At 42.6% G+C, this 18925-nt stretch overlaps 4 protein-coding genes across 4 annotated transcripts; 2 read left to right on the top strand and 2 right to left on the bottom strand.

The window, feature by feature from the left end:
- The first annotated feature begins 635 nt into the window (after positions 1-635).
- On the top strand, positions 636-3924 carry LOC116266302 (double-stranded RNA-binding protein 2). Its single transcript, XM_031647459.2, has 3 exons — positions 636-1349; positions 1789-2008; positions 2936-3924. The coding sequence occupies exons 1-3, from the start codon at positions 1104-1106 to the stop codon at positions 3691-3693; spliced, it is 1224 nt and encodes a 407-aa protein (XP_031503319.1). The 5' UTR covers positions 636-1103; the 3' UTR covers positions 3694-3924.
- Positions 3925-5511: 1587 nt separating this feature from the next.
- On the bottom strand, positions 5512-15595 carry LOC116265592 (mRNA-decapping enzyme subunit 2-like). The gene is made up of 7 exons (XM_031646312.2): positions 15467-15595; positions 13277-13349; positions 8228-8316; positions 7784-7936; positions 6547-6650; positions 6407-6471; positions 5512-6074 (listed from the first exon to the last, which is right to left on the bottom strand). The coding sequence occupies exons 1-7, from the start codon at positions 15593-15595 to the stop codon at positions 5932-5934; spliced, it is 756 nt and encodes a 251-aa protein (XP_031502172.2). The 3' UTR covers positions 5512-5931.
- Positions 10588-13705, bottom strand: LOC116265590 (protein WHAT'S THIS FACTOR 1 homolog, chloroplastic). The gene is made up of 2 exons (XM_031646310.2): positions 13269-13705; positions 10588-11874 (listed from the first exon to the last, which is right to left on the bottom strand). Exon 2 carries the CDS (start codon positions 11843-11845, stop codon positions 10658-10660), a length of 1188 nt encoding a protein of 395 aa, XP_031502170.1. The 5' UTR covers positions 11846-11874; positions 13269-13705; the 3' UTR covers positions 10588-10657.
- A 57-nt stretch (positions 15596-15652) lies between the features above and the next one.
- Positions 15653-18800, top strand: LOC116265619 (uncharacterized). Its single transcript, XM_031646354.2, has 3 exons — positions 15653-16064; positions 16637-17036; positions 18039-18800. The coding sequence occupies exons 1-3, from the start codon at positions 15884-15886 to the stop codon at positions 18331-18333; spliced, it is 876 nt and encodes a 291-aa protein (XP_031502214.1). The 5' UTR covers positions 15653-15883; the 3' UTR covers positions 18334-18800.
- The last annotated feature ends 125 nt before the right edge of the window (positions 18801-18925 follow it).

Here is an 18925-nt window from a genome sequence, read left to right as displayed (position 1 = left end):
TCCAGTACTCAATGGGAAAAAAGGCGGAAAATATTAAAACGAACTGATAATAAATGGACAGTCGGACACCGCGCGGTCAGCAACTGCGTAAGCTCGAACGTTCCCCCTGCTTTTCATAATTGTCAAAGCGTATTGGTTCGTTCACCAAAAGGCAAATGTTTCAGCTTTAATAAAAGAAAAAGAAATGTTTCATTGGGGCGAAGAGAGAGACATTTCGTTGGGGAGATTGAGAGAGGCAGAACAAGTTGAAAAGGTACGCGTTTCTTGGTCACCCTCCTCTTGCAATATATTAATTGAGCCGACGGCCGCAATTAGTGATATCAGACTTCAAAAAACAAGATGTTTGACTCCGAAAGTTCATACTGTTCCAACGTCTTTTTAAGCAACATTAGGAAATAAATGCCGGCATTTACGCTTAAAATTTTGCACGGTAGGAAGAAATTTAAGAATAAAATAAAAGAGGAGAAGGAAATGCAATGCACGTAAAAGAGGAGGAGGTCAAAATGTAGAAAGGGGTGGTAGGGGAGGATGATGCCCTTACTCCCATCACAGTGCACGGAAGCATGCTGATGAAAAAGCTCATGGTTGACCCGCCGTAACCCTTTTATTTTTCTTTTTGAAAAAAAAAAATTGGCTAAGAGGACGATGTGAAGAGAGGAAAAGAGAAAAGTGGTAAAGGAAAAGCAGGCACCGGACCAGACCACTAGAAAGACAGAGAGGAAGCGGGGGAGGCAGCCGCAGGGGGGAGAGAGAGAGAGAGAGTCTCTGTTTCCTCGCAACGCCGCTCCACACTTCAGATCTCCGTTCGGCAGGTCCTCCTGCCTTCTCTTCTGGCCCCCATCTTCCTCACCGGATTACCACCCTCTCCTGCTCGCCCTCCCCCCTGCGCCGTTCCAGCAGCTTCCATTACGCTTACCCACATGGTTGCTGGCAAAATATCCAGTGATTCTGGCGGCTGAAGCTGAAGCCCGAGTCGTCCTGCTAAATCCGATCTTTGTTTGTTGCTTCTCGGTGCCACTCAATCGACGGATCTAACACTTAGAGTAAGAGTTTCAGGTTATTTGGTACGTGGGGGAAAACTTGTTTCCAAAATCGCAGAAGAGATGTATAAGAACCAGCTGCAGGAGTTGGCACAGAGGAGCTGCTTCAACCTCCCCTCCTATACCTGCATACGGGAGGGTCCAGATCATGCCCCCAGGTTCAAGGCCACCGTTAACTTCAACGGCGAGGTGTTCGAGAGCCCAAACTATTGCACAACCCTCAGGCAGGCGGAGCATGCGGCGGCGGAGGTAGCGCTGAACACTCTCTCCAACAGGGGCCCCTCCCAAGCTCTGGCTGCAAGGATTCTGGTCAGCTGTTTCTTCCACTCCCCTTCCGACCTCTCTTCCTTCCAATACGGCGTCTACTTTTCTTTTTCTTGTCCCTTGCGAGTTTTTGTTTAGGGCTTCTTCGAAGCTCTGCGCTTTCTTGAGCTTTTCCCTTTTTAGATGCTTCCGTCTTTCAATCTGGCTAGTTGCCGTTCACACTCTCTCCCACCCCAAGCTAAAGGGAGCAGTTTTTTGCGGTGGTTAATTTGGTGGTGTTCTTTCTTCCATTCATTTATGGGAAATGTTGGTGGTATGTGGAGCTTGTTCCAGTCAATGGTTGATATCTTCTCCATTGCATCCCTTCGCTGCGTCCTCAATCCACCAGTGCCCAAAATCACGTTAATAAAGAAAGATGATAGGCTTCTCTTATTTATAACCACTATATGGTTGATGATGCCTCCCTTTAAATCTCGTTTTACAGGATGAGACGGGTGTGTACAAGAACCTGCTGCAGGAGATCGCTCAGAGAGCTGGGGCTGCACTTCCCGTGTATACGACCGTCCATTCCGGCCTGGGTCATCTCCCCGTGTTCACTTGCACGGTAGAACTGGCGGGGATCTCGTTCACAGGGGAGCCGGCTAAGAACAAAAAACAGGCGGAAAAGAACGCGGCGATGGCTGCCTGGTCTTCACTTAAGCAATGTATGTATCATCCTCCCCACCCTACCTCCGGCTTTTTCCTTTTCTGTGGAGTTGGTCTCTAGGGATGTTGTCAAAGTAGGGTTTTCAATCCAATCATCTTTCGAGGGACTTCAGAGAGTCGGCTGAACCAAATCGCTCTTGAATGGAAAAAAAACTGAGAACATGAATTTTTAATGGCGGTGGTTTGTAAAGAGACACACTGTGTGTGTGTGTTTGTATGTATGTGGCACTTTGAGGCCAAATAGATGGAGGGAAGCCTGTGGTATGCTTGTGAATGAAGAAGCCCGCCCAAGTTGTGGTAGAGGGATGGGATCTTGGCTGCTAAGTCGGTCCTATCATTGTAGGTGAATGATGGTGTATATAAGAATTTTCACTGGTCAAGACAGCTGGGTGAAACTATTTCCAAGCCCCGCTATTTCGTCGCGTTTTTGTCGAAAGGTTTGCCTGATGGTGGCTCACATATGTAGAGGCGCCTTTAGGTCGTGTGCCTTCATCATCCCCCAGACTGAGAACTCCTTTGGACCTTGACGTCTATGGCTCGTACTTCTGTTTGGCGCCTGGACTGATGATGCCTGTCCGTGATCATGCAAGTCAATTCTCTAAACTTAAATACGATGAAGCTAAAGTACCAGCGCCATTTTTCTGTCGTAAGTGCCAGTGTAGGTCTCGGCTACTCATTCCACTGAACCGACATGCCTCCAGGCTACTGTCCTTACATAGCTCTGGTTGGTCATCGATTGCTTCCTGTTATTTCCTAACTTGGAAGTCACCCGTGATTGAATTTCTTAAGCATCCCAGCGAGACAATAAGCTCCATCTGACTTTTGATCGGAACCAAATGGCCCAAAGTTGCTCAGCAGCTTTAGCTGCAACATGGTGTCCAATTTCGATTTGTGAATAATTTTGCTTACTTATTGTAAACTTTCAGTGGCAAAACAAGTAGCGGCAAGCTCGTCTGAGACCGAAAGCAACGACGAACAGGAGCAGATCACCATAGCTAGAGCTTTGGTGAACTATCGCCTCAAAGAGATGACGTTACCGTCGAAGGGCGTGCCAACAATGCCAAGGAGACCTGCATCCCTTGAGCGAAAGCGGCTCCTCGCACCACTGGCAGAATCAAAGATCCTCCCCCTCATTCCATCAAAGCCCGCTGGCCCACGAAACAGGGTACTCACTACGGCGGCAGACTGTAGCCAATTGCCTCAGCCCAAGGTATCACCGTCATTCTCAGGGCCACCGCCGTTCCATGGCATTAGGCACGTCAGGTACCCAACTCCACGATTGCCTTATCTGCCGTATAGGGCTGCGTATCATGGATCGCCTTCCATGGCACCGCCAGTGACAATCCGGAACGCAGTTCCTGTCTTCTCCGCAATGCCACTCCCACCGCCGATGTGTCGCCCCCCTCAAGTGGTAGCCCCGCCGGTTCAGATAAGGCCAGTGGTGCGCGTGTTCGCTGCTCCACCGCCACCTCCACGTCCTTCACCATCGTCGCCATCACAAGTAGCGGCCTCGGCGCCCACGCCGTCGCTGCGTGCCACACAGCCAGCAGCATCACCGCGTCCAATACAACCAGCAGCATCACCGCCAACGGCAGCACAACAGGAGCACCATAAAGAAGTTAACACCATTGATCGGCAGATAGAAATAGCTGCAATGGAGAGTTTGAAGCAGCTGGAGCTTTGATCTGCAACAGCGCAAGATGCGATTAACGACACTGAAAATTTGTGTCTGTTTCACCTTTCCTGCTTTCTCAAAGATTTTGAAAGAGGAAAAAGAGGGGGAGAGAGAGAGAGGGAGGGAGAGAGAAGGAAACGATGAGTCCGATAGAGTCTTAGACCCACGATATACATTTTTTTCCATATCAAAGTAGAGGACAAAAGAAAGTTTGGAAATAAATTGTTGGAAGAACAAAAACTGGTTCCGCCCATTGCCACCGTGGTGCGTCGTTAGGTACGAATATACATGGCCGCTGTCGTCCACGCGAAGAAAATACGGCGGGGGAGGGGGAATATGTATATATATATATCCTCCATGCCAAGCAAAATGGCACACCCTACAGAGCGGCTATGGTGATTTGTGGGAATGGTGTTGATGACTTCCTAGTAGTCCGTGGGCCATTCTGTCCGGTCGCTAGATTTATGAAGGGGCCCAGGGCAGATGAACTCGGGCGGATGCTTCTTGCTCACACAAGGTTGCTTGATTTCTCCGCCTTCTGTTCAATTACTAGCGCCTGAGTAAAAGGGTTCACACTCCTAAAGAACAATTTCGTTGACATTGCCAACTATGTGAGAAATCAGATGGCACGAGTTACGAGCATGCTGTTGTCCTGCAGAAGCCAGCAACCCTTTGAAATTTCTCGCTTCTGAAGAATTATTTATAGCCATAGCCACCCTCACCACCAACACCCCCCCTTAAAAAAAAAAATTGTAAGTTGGGGTTTGTATATGTACACACACAGACGCACAATCTTTACAGTACGCGAGATAACTCAATTACGATCATTATGTAAATTCAATATCTGGGTGAGTTTTATTGATGATTTAAAAGTTTTATGTGCAAAGTTATTTTTTCAAAGTATCATTTCTTTTATAAAATAAATTTTTCACGACACTTTGTAAAACAGTTTACATTTTGTCCACAGTATTCTTATAATTATCCAATCCAGAAACCTCCTTTTCCTTCAAATTTATGTCTTTGCAAATGCTAGGGCCTGAAAATACCATCTTTTGGAAAATGAGCTTCACAATTCCATGCCCATTTTTTAATCACAAAAGAAGACAATCATGCGTTCAACCACCTTCAAATGAAGACGCGAACTTTTGTTATGGCGGATAAGGATCATCCGGGATGGACTTATCAACAGCTGCACAAGATAGATGTGCCAGTTGATTGGAAAACCTGAAAAGTGCTAGTAATACAGAAAAGGAAGTCTTCTAAGCCTTGGACCACCGAATTTCTCTATCCTAATACCGTTGCACGTAGTGAAGAGGCACAAATCGAAGAACAATTAAGGATGACTGGCTGTTGCCGATTTGTTTGAATTTGCACAAGCTAAGAAAAAGCCAACACCGTACGAAATGCGTTCTCATAGAGGCTACAACAGACCGACTAGAACAGGAAAAGGTGATACGAAGGCCCGCGAGAAGAACGAGGCACTTAAAGAAGATTAAAGCAACCCAGAAGAAGAAAAAGGAACCAACATCTGATAACTTACAAGTACAATTTGAATTTAAAATTCATTTTGGTTCTAACTAGAGAGTCTAGCCGAAGATAATAATACAACACTTTTGTTCCAAACCTTTTTTGTTTGTATTCTTTTCATCGGCTAAAACTTCTGATCACAACAAAATGTCCTCCTGATTTTTCAATAATATAACATTCCAGTTCCCTTTCCGGTCGTGAAGCTGAAATCAGAAGATTGGCTTTTAAGGACAATTGCCAATCGCGGACAAGCAGCTTAGAGATGCCAGCAACATCCATAAATGGAAAAATACCTGCCCGGGGCACAAATTTCAACTGCATAATGCCCCATTTTTCAATGACATGATCGTTGGTCATCCTACAGAGAGTTCCTTTGCCTGTCTCTCTAGTCTCTAGCAAGTACAAAAATAAAACATCCTCAACGACGCTCTGCCACTTTAGCACATCCCAATATAGTGGCCTTAATAGCAAGAAAACACGGCGCCAACACATTCTATCTTGTAAAAGCCTGAGGGCCTGTTCATACACAACACTGTTCTGGCCACAAGAACCGTATGGGATGCTGCTTACTTTCACTTGAGAAATAAACTAGGAATTGTATTTTCACAGGGCAAGAGAAAAAAGAACAGCTATCAAGTAACACACATACAAGGGGTCACCGAAGTACCATCTAACACTTGGCAAAAGCAGCTTCCAGAACCCTTACAATGAGAACCAGACTCAAATCCGAAGTTTCCTGAAGATTTTAATAGGACTAATGACAGTCAAATGTGCATTGGTATGCCCATATACACCAGTTATAGAGGGTATTGCATCACTCATGCGTCCAGTTGAGCTCGCTTTTGCCTTCCAGCATGTTGCACCTTCAAAGAATATTACACCACATTAATTTTTATCAAGCAAGTAGCTAAACTTTGAAACATAAACAGCTGACCAAGAAATGACCAACATTCCCATTTTACAGTTAGTTAGCCATGCTTAGATCACCCAGTGCCATAGAATACAGTATTTCCAGCACAAAGCACATTGTAAAATAGAGACTGCTGCACCACTCAAACAACCAAGGAAAATGTTCATGCCAACATAATAATTAAGAGATCTCCAACCTTTCACCACAGAAGGGGCGAGACAAATCTTTTAAACAATCATGTGCATGTGTGTGTGTGTGTGTGAAAAGAGAGAAAGAGAGAGAGACCTTTCACAGAAACATCAAATTTCTGACCTGTAGGATAATGTGCAGACATCCACGCTTTAACAGGCCTGCATAAAAAAGGGGCCAAATTAGTCGAGAGACAATCACTGCCATAGTGGGGTAAGGCAGGTGGAAGTACCTACATCAAGACGGGAGCGACCATAAACAGCTTCAACCCATTTGATCCACGGGATATTACATCATTACCAGCTGGCTGAAGCTCATCAAGACGATGCCAAGAAATCCCCTGTATGGCAGAAGGTAAAACATAAATGAGACCAAAAACTCCTTTTGCTTCAACTTTCCAGGCTTCTCGTCACATTCAAGCTCTTGAAAGCATTCAGGCCATTATGCAACATGCTGAAATTTGCTTAAGCTTAGAATAGTTCAAAAAATTAACTTGGGAAAAGAAACCCTAGAGAAACAGCTTAATCTATGGGGAATAAGACAGGGTGATCTCCCGAGAAATTAACTCATGAAAAGCTTCTTTCGGTAACTTCCCTCGGGAATAAGACAGGCTCATCTCCCCATACACTAACTCGTGAAATTTTGGTAACTACCATCCTCTTACCCCTTTCTTGCCCTCACCTTTCTCCCCTGTGAATGTGCCTGTGGTATCATAGCCAAGAGAGAAGCATCTTCCAAAGGTATAAAATGTGGTTGCTTAAACACATAGGAACAGAGAAGAGAGAAGCGAAAAATATAAAATATGCAAATAGTAAAGAACATTCCTCATTCAAACTAAAATTGATGAATTCTGGAATTACAAATAGTTAGGACTTAATTGTTCTCATAATAAGAATACTGATGTCATTAGATATGTGAATTTCCAAAGCAATTACTTTCCTGTTACCAAAGCAGGTGTTAAAGGTATGTAAAAGCTTCCAGTAACCAACGTTTTGTCCCTTTTCTCTAAAAATTGGTAAGGACATGATAGAAGCATACTAGTAGAAATCCCGAAGTCATAGAAGAAAAAAGCTTCGGCTCATAAAGAAGTTCCATCACCATAAAATGAAAGTCAAATTGCAATGCAGATCACGAAAGAGAAAAAAAATTCTGACAGCCCAAAAGGACACATGAGCATGAGAGAGAGACAGGGAGAGACACAGAGACTCAAGGATGATAGTGGTCACCAGAGAAAAGTAGTGATAGTATCTACAATGATAGTAGTGGCCATATAACAGTAGATAAACAACGCTGATGGTGAGAATAATAATCTGTAATCTTATGATTGCAAATGGGGAAACCGTGGTGGTAGTGATAGCAAACAAAGAACGTAGATGATGATCAAACACTCAGCATGTGAGAACACCTCAAATGAGAAGTTGACAGATAATCTCAACAAAATGATTGCAGTTTCTAATGTGGATGAAAACATACGCTTATTTTTTTCTTTGTTAGAGGTGCAAAGACCGTATCTTTCTTCACTCCAGCAATAATGTAGAGTCTCATTCTTTGCTGCCCTATTACAACTTCAATATTGTCTTCCAACTTCAAAAGCTTGGAAATGTCAAATCCAGTTTTCTCCAAGACCTGATTTATTGTTGAGAAGGAAAAAAGAACCACTATTATAACTAGTGAAAAGAAGTGCTCTACCATAACGAGCAGATAGCAATCAATAAATAACTATTTTTTACACTGTTAGTGAGTCTAATTGTCAAGGAACAACAAAAAGGAAGACTAAACTGCAAGGAAGGACACACAAATAACAAACAACAGAATACAAAATCTTTCCATAAGACAAGTCACAACATATTCAATTGGAACTTATTCAGAGCATAAAAACAAAATATACATCAACGCCTAGCTACAAAGAGTTAATACCTCTCTGATTGCACAGGTGTGGTCCTCCTCATCCTTGTTTTTCTTTCCAAGGGGAAAACTCCAACTTGCACCAGCTTTCCAACCTTTCACTAGCAAGCATTACAAAAAATTCAATGTGCTATTTGCATCAACCATACAACAATATCCTGACTCCTCAAAAAAGGAATAGAGAATATGGTAGTGCAAGAAAGCATGAACAAACTAATCTCTGCTTGCATCTGAAGGGATGCAAAATTATCAGGACAATGGAAACTGCAAGACAAAGAAAAACTTCAAAAGCAACAAAAAGACAGACATTTTGAACTTTATGACCATGAAACGCAAACTGTACTCTAACATCAGTCACACAGCATGCTTTGAATTCATTTAAATTGCCAAGGCTCGATTTGTGGACATGGGATTTGATCTAATGTCAAAGGAATACCCCATTTCAGATCTCAGAAGAAAGAAATAGACTCCAAAGTCCAAACAGTATACCTTTTAGAGGAAACCTAATAACTTACCTGCTCATAGGATTTGCCTAAGATAATTAAAGCCGTCACTGGTACTCGAACTTCGTAGGACCTAAAGTCCTCGTATATGTCATCAATATGAGCAATATATGGTCCAAGTGCTGCACAACTATTGAACACTATAGGACTTAAGAAAATAAAGGGCTGTCTATCATATAAAATCCACACAAAACAAATTTATGTCGCAAATTAACCAGTTACACCTGCACTGTTCATATTTATGGTCACTATGCAGAAGAACAACCATTAAATACTATGAAGGACAAAAAGAAAACAAAGGGCAGTCTATCATACAATACCCACACAGAACAAATTCACTTAACCAATAGCTACTTACACCTTTGCAATATTATTTTTAGTCATTCTGCAGAACCATTAAAAAGCCAATAAAGCTCTCGCACTTTACACTTTATTTAAGACACTCATGAACATGTGTCTATGGTCCAAATCCATGAGCATATTAGACTCTATTCTTGCTCGACATGGTGAAAAGAACATGTGAAATAAACAGTAACCTGCCTGCAAAAGAAGAAATCTTTTGGTGTCACCTTATGGTGTTTAGCCTCCAAGTCCAACATAGTGAGGCCAAGTTCAAGTTTTACATGCTAGGCTACCTAGTATTATAGGTCATCACTCCATTCTTGTTGGATTTCATTTCTATATGCTCAGAATACCAATTGGCAAGACTCAGTTTTCAGGTAAAGATCCAAGATATAGTTCAAATCTGGAAGGGAGGTCAGATTACAAACCCCACAATTAATAAGTGACTGATCTCGTGATTGTGGCCCCATTTGACTCACCTTGATTGTTTTACCTGCTAAATCTGAAGTATGCCTGACTGTAAACTAATTGCAAGTGGAACCACAACTTTCAGTGCTTCAAAATTTGAACAATGCATCTGACATCTTACACATAACTAGGACATGCAGGCTCACTATCAATACCAGACCATACTTTGGAGTATTGGCAGTTTTCATGGCCAAATGCATCTTTGCAACAAAGAAAAGAATCTTTCAGTTTAGTTTTGACATTGCACAAATTCATCAACATGGAAAAGAGTTATATGGAAAAAGATGAAGTTGTATGTCCTTTAAGTTACAGTCAGAAAATGAAGGGAAAAAAACACTGGAAAGTCAAAGAGGTAAATTCCCGAAGCGAAAGTGACTTGATTGATGGATTCTGCTCTACTGAATTGTCTTCATAAAACCAGTGGGCTTGCTCCACAAGAAACAATATCCTCTCAAAAGACTTTATGACTTCCTTAGGAACTTTCAGGAAAACATGGCTGCATGAATAAGATCTAACAGCACCCTATTGATTCAGCTCCAAACAGAACTGACTAAAATAATATTTCTTTCATAAATGGTCAAAACTCAAAAGTTTGTTCCATACACCTCCATAGAAACCTGCTGAGGTTATGAAGGCCAAGCACAAAAGGATTAAATAATCAACAAACAAATAAATACAAACACAAAATTTCCTTTTCTAAACATGTTGCATAACCTTGAAGCTGCAGAACATGCCACAAACAAGAAATGCACACATTCCGCAAAGGAATACCAATCTTGCACAAACCTCAGTCTCAGGATATTCAGGCTATCAAATATCAACATCCACAATGGCTCCTGTCACCCCATTATTGCCAACTTTATCAAAGTAACACGTAACACTGAAATCTCTATACAGTGAAACTAATTGTTGCCATAAGGAAACTTTTCATGTTGTGTCCAATCATTTTAGGAGTTAGCTTAGATATGGAAAAAAAGTTAATGGTCATCCTTCAAGATCGTCTGTCTGCAAAACCTTTAGGCCTTTTGTTAAGAACTTATGCTGGCACTCAGGTGGCTCTGCAGATAAAAAAATTCATCGTATTGCAACTTTCTCAAAGTACATAGGTATTTACAAAACCTGATAAACTTCATACAACTTCCACAGTTAAAGGCATTTTCTTGTTCAAACTATGTTCAATCCTACCTGCAAGAGATAAGAATTTATCATTAAATCTAACCAAAGGAGATTTCTCAATCAAGCAAGAACCATCATAAGCTTCTTTGAGCATGACAGTGCTTCTTATCCCCTTATTTGTGAGATAGAATATGCCATGGTTCCTCACCAAGCAGAGCAACAACCTACATGGTAGTTGATATTCAGCATGAAAAGCATCTAATTGTGCAGAAGTTAATCGTTTCTCCACAGTTAAGCTTAAAAGCTCATGAAGTACAGCAACTGCCCGTTTACGTGCTGCAGGACTGGCTGGATTGAACTGCCTGGCATTCAAGTACGGGGAAGGAAACGCCAGTTTCTGCCATTTATGAAACTCTTCAAGATACCTCATGTTTGGCCTAAAGCCAGCAGGAAATTTGACTCTGAAAGAAAATGGACAGGAGCAGTTGCCATCTTTAGTGAAGTGGAGCCTTTTCCCATTCATTGGATCCATAAACAAGTTGGATTCACGGTGAGTGACTGCTAATGAAGAGTCCCAACTCTCAAGTTGAAGATAATCATGTCCTTTGAACTCCTGCACACTAAAGAAATCTGGATAATTGGGAATCAGATCCTCCATAAAGTTTTTGGGTAAACCCAACTCAGGTTGGATCAAGACAAGTTTAGCCAATGGAATTCTACAATCCATGGACATCATCAACAACTTTCTTAGGTTGGTGACAACAATGGGCTCCATCATTTCCATAACATCTTTTTGCTGTTCAACGATTGAGAGAGCCTTATCTGTGAGCTGTAAGACATAAGGTCTTCTACTTCCTCCAGTAACCTTGAAAATTAATGGATATCTCTCAATGATGGACATAAAATTCCATTTTTCAACAATACCCACCTCCTTTTCTAAGTCTCTGAGAAGGATACATCGATTCTTTTGGTTGAGAATGATGTTCTTGAGTTGTAAAATAAGTGAAGGCTTCTTCTGGAGCTCCATGACCCTATCGAGATCATGTTCCCTATAGTAAATTTTCTTCTTGGGTCGTCTGCCTGAGGATTTGAATGACTTCTGAACAAGAAAGGGAAAGCCCCATGAAAATGAAAAGATCCTGCTACTAGCACTTGACAGTAGCTGCGAAGAGTAAGCAAACTTTTTGCCACACATGGCCATCCAATGGACGCGACGAGCTCAGTTAGTGCCTAAGGAAATAAAAAAATGTCATAGTTAAATGTGAGAGACCATTAGATAAAGTGACTCCATGAACAAAGGATTTATGTCAGATATGGAAGAAGAATAGGAAATTACTCTCTCTCTCTCACTTTCCCTCTCCCTCTCGGTGGCTTTGACCAAAAAGCAAGTGCATATTTGGTGGGTCCAATAGAGAGAGAGAGAGAGAGAGAGAGAGAGAATTCTACATGCTTCAACAAGGTGCACCAAGGAAATAAAAAAAATGTCATAGTTAAATGTGAGAGACCATTAGATAAAGCGACTCCATGAACAAAGGATTGATGGCAGATATGGAAGAATAGGAAATTACTCTCTCTCTCTCTCTCTCTCTCTCTCTCGGTGGCTTTGATGACCAAAATGCAAGTGCAGATTTGGTGGGTCCAAGAGATAGAGAGAGTGTAAGACCCACGATTTTTATTAAGTTTCTTTAATTATGGGAACGTTATTATGGGCAGGAAATCATAAACGGTAGGTTTAAATGACTGAAAAAATGAAATGGAAACTGCCAATTAAATGAAAAAGAGAGAAGCTATAGAAAGAAATGAAAAAGGAAACGAAAAGAAATTCCTATGACAGTTACAAGGGTTGTGAAGGGGGCTATTTAGATCTGATGTACAGTAATTAACCCTTTCTTTACTGCCTTCATAGAAGAGAAAACTCAACGATTAAGAATTTGAGAGAAAGAAGGGGAACGTCAAGTGGAGATCCTCATTTTTTTGCTTTCATCGATTGGTGGCGGCAAGGAAGGGAGTTGGTGCTGGAAACTCATCTCGATTAATAAGTATGGGAATGTTCAGCTTTGGTTGGATCATGTAGCCTTTGTATTTTTCTGTTTTCTGGTGGATAGATATTTATATGCATATTATACTAGTTGATCTATGCATGTTATACCAGTGTTCTTCGGTTCTAACTATCACTGAATTTCTGAAAATGAACATCGATAAGCATGTATGGGGAATATTCAGTTGTGACTATCACTGAATTTCTGAAAATGAACATCGATAAGCATGTATGGGGAATATTCAGTTGTGAATAGATCATGAAGCCCTTGTATTTTTGACTGGTCAGAGATAAATATGCATGTGAATCTATATATTTTCACGCCTAGATAGCAATAGACGTGGGAGGTGTTGTATGTTAGAATGAGACTCGTACTCTGGTTCTAGTATTTCTGATTTCTTAGATATAAAGCATGCTATATTTTGATTTGAAGTGTGAAGCGTGTTAATCCATGATGGCTGTTGAAACTCTCTGGTGTTTATATTATCTGAAGTTGTTTCTCATTCCACCTGTGAGAAACCTAGACTAGAATAACACAGCATGCATATTTGAGAGGAGAGATGCGTTAGAGGAATCAGTCGCTCACCGACGTACAAAGATCAGTGTCGGGGGTCGTCTTCTTCACGATAGTAGCAGAGGCGATTTGGGGGAAAAGATGAACACGGTACTGATGACGCAGATTTTACTCCTGCGTCGTTCCTCCTCGTTGGCTGGTCCATCCTTGTCGCAATGAAATGGGAGATTGAGAGAGACGCACCTAGTTCGGCTGGTTGTCTCCCTCACAGAAACTGTGCTGGAAGAATGAGGGCAGAGGAGGCAATGTTGGCTGAGAGCGTCGGACAGTCGGTGGGGTGGTGGAGAACCGTGGCGTCGGAGCTCGCAGGAGGATGACGTTCCCTTCTCTCCCCCTCGAACTGGTTTTGGGTGATTGCAGAAGCAAGGGAAGCCACCGCCCACCGTGGGTTGAACGTGAGGAGAGGAGCTCTCGCGCGAGGAGAGAGAAAACGCAGGCGTGAAATGAAGAAAAACGAGCGTCGGCCAAATTTATATCAATGATGAAAAATTTCAAAGCGGGTCCACCATATTATCAAAATTTTTGAAAAAGCTGTTATAACTTTTAAGCGTTCATGCTGCAACGTTTTTGCTGAAAAGCTCTTCAAAAAGAGGCTTGGGAAAGTGATTTTCAGCAAAAACCATGCATTTAATAAGAAATCACGTTTTGGTACCCTCTGAGTTCAAAAAAAATTACAAAAAGGGGGTTTTATAAATTAAAAACGAAATATTATGCTTTATTACTCTTTGGTCCTCTAGTTGTGTTTAAAAGTTCAGAAAAATGGTTCTGAGATTTATTTCGGAACCGTTAGAGGCCATGTTTTGAGAATTTAAATGTAAATTTCTCGTTTTTAAATGAGGATGATAATAGTATTATTTGAGGTTTTAAGACAAGATGTGTTTTATGACTTGTTGCTTTTGTTCGAGAAACCAAGCTGAGGGTGGTTTCTGTGAGAGGTACTAGAAGAGGTCTAGTGATGAGAAACCCTCATTTTTGAAATTCGAAGGCGAAACGTGGACTTTGTGTGATGGTTTATGCGAGTGCGAGCTTTCTGTTCTGCCCAGTGTTTGGTTTCGTCCCGGAAGGTAGTGGTGCGCGTGACTCACTGTTGACGCACACTCCTCTGGCTGTACTGGAGGGCCCACAGGGTATTGGGCGGCACAAGGGCCCGGGGTACTGCTGCTGTGTTGGGAGAGAGACATCTCCTGGTCCATCAAACCGGGTTCCTAGAGGGGCCATGCTGTTGCAGTGGCGATCTGGGATATCTCAGGATGCTTCACTTCAGGTACCCTCGATCCGTTGGATTGCCTGGTGATGATATATTCTGTTCTGCCCGTGAGTTGTGCCCACGGGGATTTCTGTTGCTCGGCACGATGACCATGACATTGTCAAAGAACCACGGTTGGAAGCCTACGAAATTTTAGAGGTTGTGCACACCTCGTTCTGTGTGATGTAACTCTGATATGTGTTAAGTTTTGGAAAACTTATGGTTGTAGTTCATAAGGTCTTTTTTGGAATCGTTTTATGAAACTAAATATTATTTTGGGCCATGTTCCATTCATGGCTGGATTTTCTCATACTCAGAGGAATTCTGACCCTTCTTTCTATCTCTACAGGTAGTCCTTGATAGATTTTGGCTTTGGAGCGACGACCTCAGTCTTGTGATGGACGGGCATTAGCATTCTGGGCACTGCGTCGGTTTTGGAGACTTGTGTTTATTTTTGTTTGGGTCCAAGTATTTTATTATTGAAATAAAACAATGTCTGATTTCTTTATGTTCTGGTCATGACTCAATATTGCTTCTGCTATTATAGAAATGAAAAGAAAATTTTTGGTGTCAAAAATTGGGTCGTGACAAAGAGAGTTCTACAAGCTTCAACAAGGTGCACAGCTTGACGATGTCTGATGAGCAAATTAGAAGAAGTAGCAAAAGGCTTTAAAAGTTATAGCATCTAATGCCTCAAGGTATTTTACTTAATAAAGCATAACGAGACTAACTGTGGTCACCATAAGAGTGAATGTGAAGATGATGACGTTGTATTAGACAAGTTATTATACTTGAACCGAGTAATTTGAGTACATTCTGTTTAATAACAGTACAACCACATGCATAAAGTTTCGTTATTTGTTGATGATGGCCGATGTATTTATAAGAGAACAAGTTGTACTAAATGTTACCGCTGCTAGAGATTTTTTTTTTTGAGCGTTAGTTGGTATACGAAAGCACCCACCCTCGGAGCTGCATCTTGATTAAACCATGTTCGAGGGCATGGGCATGGTAGTGAAGATTTAAAGGTGGCGGGGGAAGAGTCGGGTGGGCAGGATGAGGACTCCAACCTAGCGGCCGGTGCTTTTTCCATGGTCCCGCCTGGCTTTAACTAGAGGCTCTTTCCGGGCCATAGGTTTTTCCTTGTTTTTCCCACAAAGGACGAACCATATCCGTAATACTGATGTATACTTATTTATCTATTTATGCATCCAACCTTTCAATGCTAAGAATGAATGACTGGAAATGTTGAGGAGGGGCGAAATCTGAGTTGCTGAATCTAAGATGGAGGAATGAGGTGTGATTAGCACAGGAGGGAGGAGGAGCATCTTATTATTGACAAGCCGGGGAGTGGGACTGCGGCTCCGTGCCGGCAGCAGCAATGCAGGCTGCTCCCCTTGGATCTTCCATTCCTTCCCATTTCTCCCCTCTCTTGCTGCTGCACCGTCCATGCCATCGCCACCACGTTTCTTTCTACTCTCCCTCTATGCCATCCTCTCTGCCCCGAAGGATCGCTTTTGTTACCGATTCTTTTCGCCGGATACCTGACTCATCCACATCGGGTATGCACCTTCCTCTTCTCCGCTCAATACTCATCCTCTTTTCGTTCTTTTGTATTTTGTCTTTTTTTTTTTTTTCTTCCGCCCTTTTGGGAGTTTGATTGCCCTTGCCCAAATTCTCCTTCGACAGCATGCGCATCTCGGACATTAGCTATTTTTTCTCAAGAAACAGAATTTATAAACATCCTTAAAAGGGGCTCCCTTTCCTATCCGACAGTAGCATGTCTCCTCCTGGCTATTTCTGCAACGCTTCTCGTCATATATTTGTAATGGATTTCAGTATCCGTTTCATGATAACAAATTTTCGGTTGAAACCCCTTTGCTGGAGCTTTATTGTAAACCTTCTCTTCCTTTCCCCTTATTTCCTTCTCGTTGTGGCAGTGTTTTACTGCATACTCCGGAGGAGCCTTCTCTGCTTATGAATTTTCTACAAAATGCAGGCCCTATTGGCCTCGCGGCACCTCGTCTCGTTATTCTTCGCCGGTTGATAGAACTTTAACTTCTCTTGGTTGGTTCAGGGAATAGACTCTCACTCGGTTGTTTTGGATGCGTGAAAAAATCGTGCCCATAAACAGGAGTATGTCGAGCGAGTCAAGCTGTTGATTTTTTTCCACCTGTTTGCCCTGATATCGTTGTCAGAGAAGCACGGGCGGAGGATTGCTGGGAAATTGCTGAAACCCACTGTAGCTCGTTCTTCCCGAATTATTCATTTCCCTTCGACTTGGCACTGCGGGTCAATCGCTCGGTGTCGCTGTTAGCGGCCTTATCCCTTCCTGTTGGACATATGAAGAAGTGCCTGGTAGCAGTTGTTGGTGGTCCCGTGGATGATAGCCACTTGTTCGGCGGCGTCATGGATATCAAGGTATTCGGCTTTGAAGGGAAGTTCAGCTTCAACAGGGGATATGTTGCGGGAATACTGACGATAGACACGTTGGCTGATTTCCTGCCAAGGAAAGGGCCGCTGGGCCAAAGAAGGTGACTCCTAAGTAATCATTCTTTTGATCTTAATCAAATTGCCCCTTCATGCTTGCCTGCAACTCATAAGTTTCATAATCTGCGTAAAAGTATCTCTTTATTCTTCTCGTTTGCATTTGCATGCGCATAAATCATAGTTGAAAACTTGTTCCCGCCTCCCATGCCTTAAAATTTGCTGAAATGCTGCACATGAAAATGGTTGAACTCCGTGTTGCTTTCCTCCATTCTTGTTTTCGCCACCTCTCACCATTCGTACGCATTTCCTACGGAAAACGGTGTGAAGAATGTTTGGCTAACTCACATGTATACTCTATATCAACTTGTACATGTCGGTAATCGCATTGCCAAGTTCATAAAATAGCTCTATCCTTGGGGAATTGTGTTGTGGGAGTGTATCCAACAAATGGTTGAGCTTTTGTGCGTGCGCCAACTTTTATTGCCATTTGTAAGTTCTTTCATCCGCGCCCGATTCTAGCCAAATACAATTTTGTTCATCTTGACTGCTCGAGTCTCGATGCCTGCTTTTCCAACTGACGCTCTTTACAACTTGTTTTTTTTTTGTTTTTTTTTTTTTTGCATTTTCTCTTAAGAGCTTGTTTGAACAAAACATTAGTGTGAACACGGTATGGAGTTATTCTGACACATTGAAACCTGCTTGTGTAAGCAGACTTTCTGCGGCCATCGTCCACACCTGACATTCTGGGAACCTGGATCCGGTTATCATTTATGCGTGATACCTTATCGATCTTGAGCTAGTTTGCACTGCATCTGTCATCACCACAAATTCTTTCAAAATGGAGTTCATTTCAAACTACACTAGTTATGTTCACTTAAAGATAGGTATATGTTAACGTGCACATCTGAGCTTTCATCTTTTGTAGATGGTAGAAATTACCATTCAACATCTATAAGTCTCTATGGTTCTTGTTTTACAATACCCGCCTTAGCAGACGGTACTATGCTGCCACGTCTCTCTCCCTCTTAGTTGTTGCTTGCTTTCAGGACTGGCATTGCATATATATCAAATGTTGCTGTGAAGCAGAGGGAGAGGCGGAAGGGAATAGCGAAGCGGTTGATTGCCAAGGCTGAGGAGCAGGCCAGGCGTTGGGGTTGCCGTTCCCTCGCATTGCACTGCGACGTCAACAACCCTGCGGCGGTTGCACTTTACAAGGCCCAGGGCTTCAGGTGCATCAAGGTTCCCGATGGTGCCAATTGGCCTGAACCCAGGACTGCAGCCAGCTCCGAGTTTCACTTCATGATGAAGCTCCTACCAGTAACTCCCACCGCCACCACCTGAACTTGGCCCTCGCCTTTGCCTCATGCACGTGCTTAGAAGCCAAGATACATATAAATTTATATACATCTCCCTGCTGCCAGATGATAAAGAGACGGTGGACAACAGTATCGCATGGCAAGCTATTAATTTCCACAGTTGCTTTTTATGAGTAATGGCAGATGGCAGGAGAAAAGTTGGCAAGTTGTGCGCGCCCGCGTGCTTGTATACGTCAAGTTCGATGGCCTGTATATATATACATAGATGGATCTTAGAGCGATTATATTTCGTGATCATATTTCAAGCACCCCCAGTTTATCGTTGCATTTTCTGTCCTTTATGATAGAGCAGAAAAATTGAGCTGGTCAAGGATGTGCTGCGCTGTGCCTGAGACTGTATAATAACAAGCAAAAGTGAGTTGCGTCGGACCAGGCAGGTAGCACACAGAATGTGTGCTTCAACGCAATAGGTATGCGTCACCAACGTCCCCATCTCATTGCAGGTTTCGTTGGAACGGACACAAAACCCGCAACATATCGCCACTCACTCCGCATGTTAACCACCAGGTTTCGGTTGAGGTGCATGAACGGATAACTGGATGGCCATAGTTGGTCAT

The sequence above is a fragment of the Nymphaea colorata genome, chromosome 12 (genome assembly GCF_008831285.2).
Source record: "Nymphaea colorata isolate Beijing-Zhang1983 chromosome 12, ASM883128v2, whole genome shotgun sequence".
In the NCBI taxonomy this organism is placed as follows: Eukaryota; Viridiplantae; Streptophyta; class Magnoliopsida; order Nymphaeales; family Nymphaeaceae; genus Nymphaea; species Nymphaea colorata.
The sequence above is the reverse complement of the archived record's forward strand: the minus strand, read 5'-3'. Positions and strand labels throughout refer to the sequence as shown.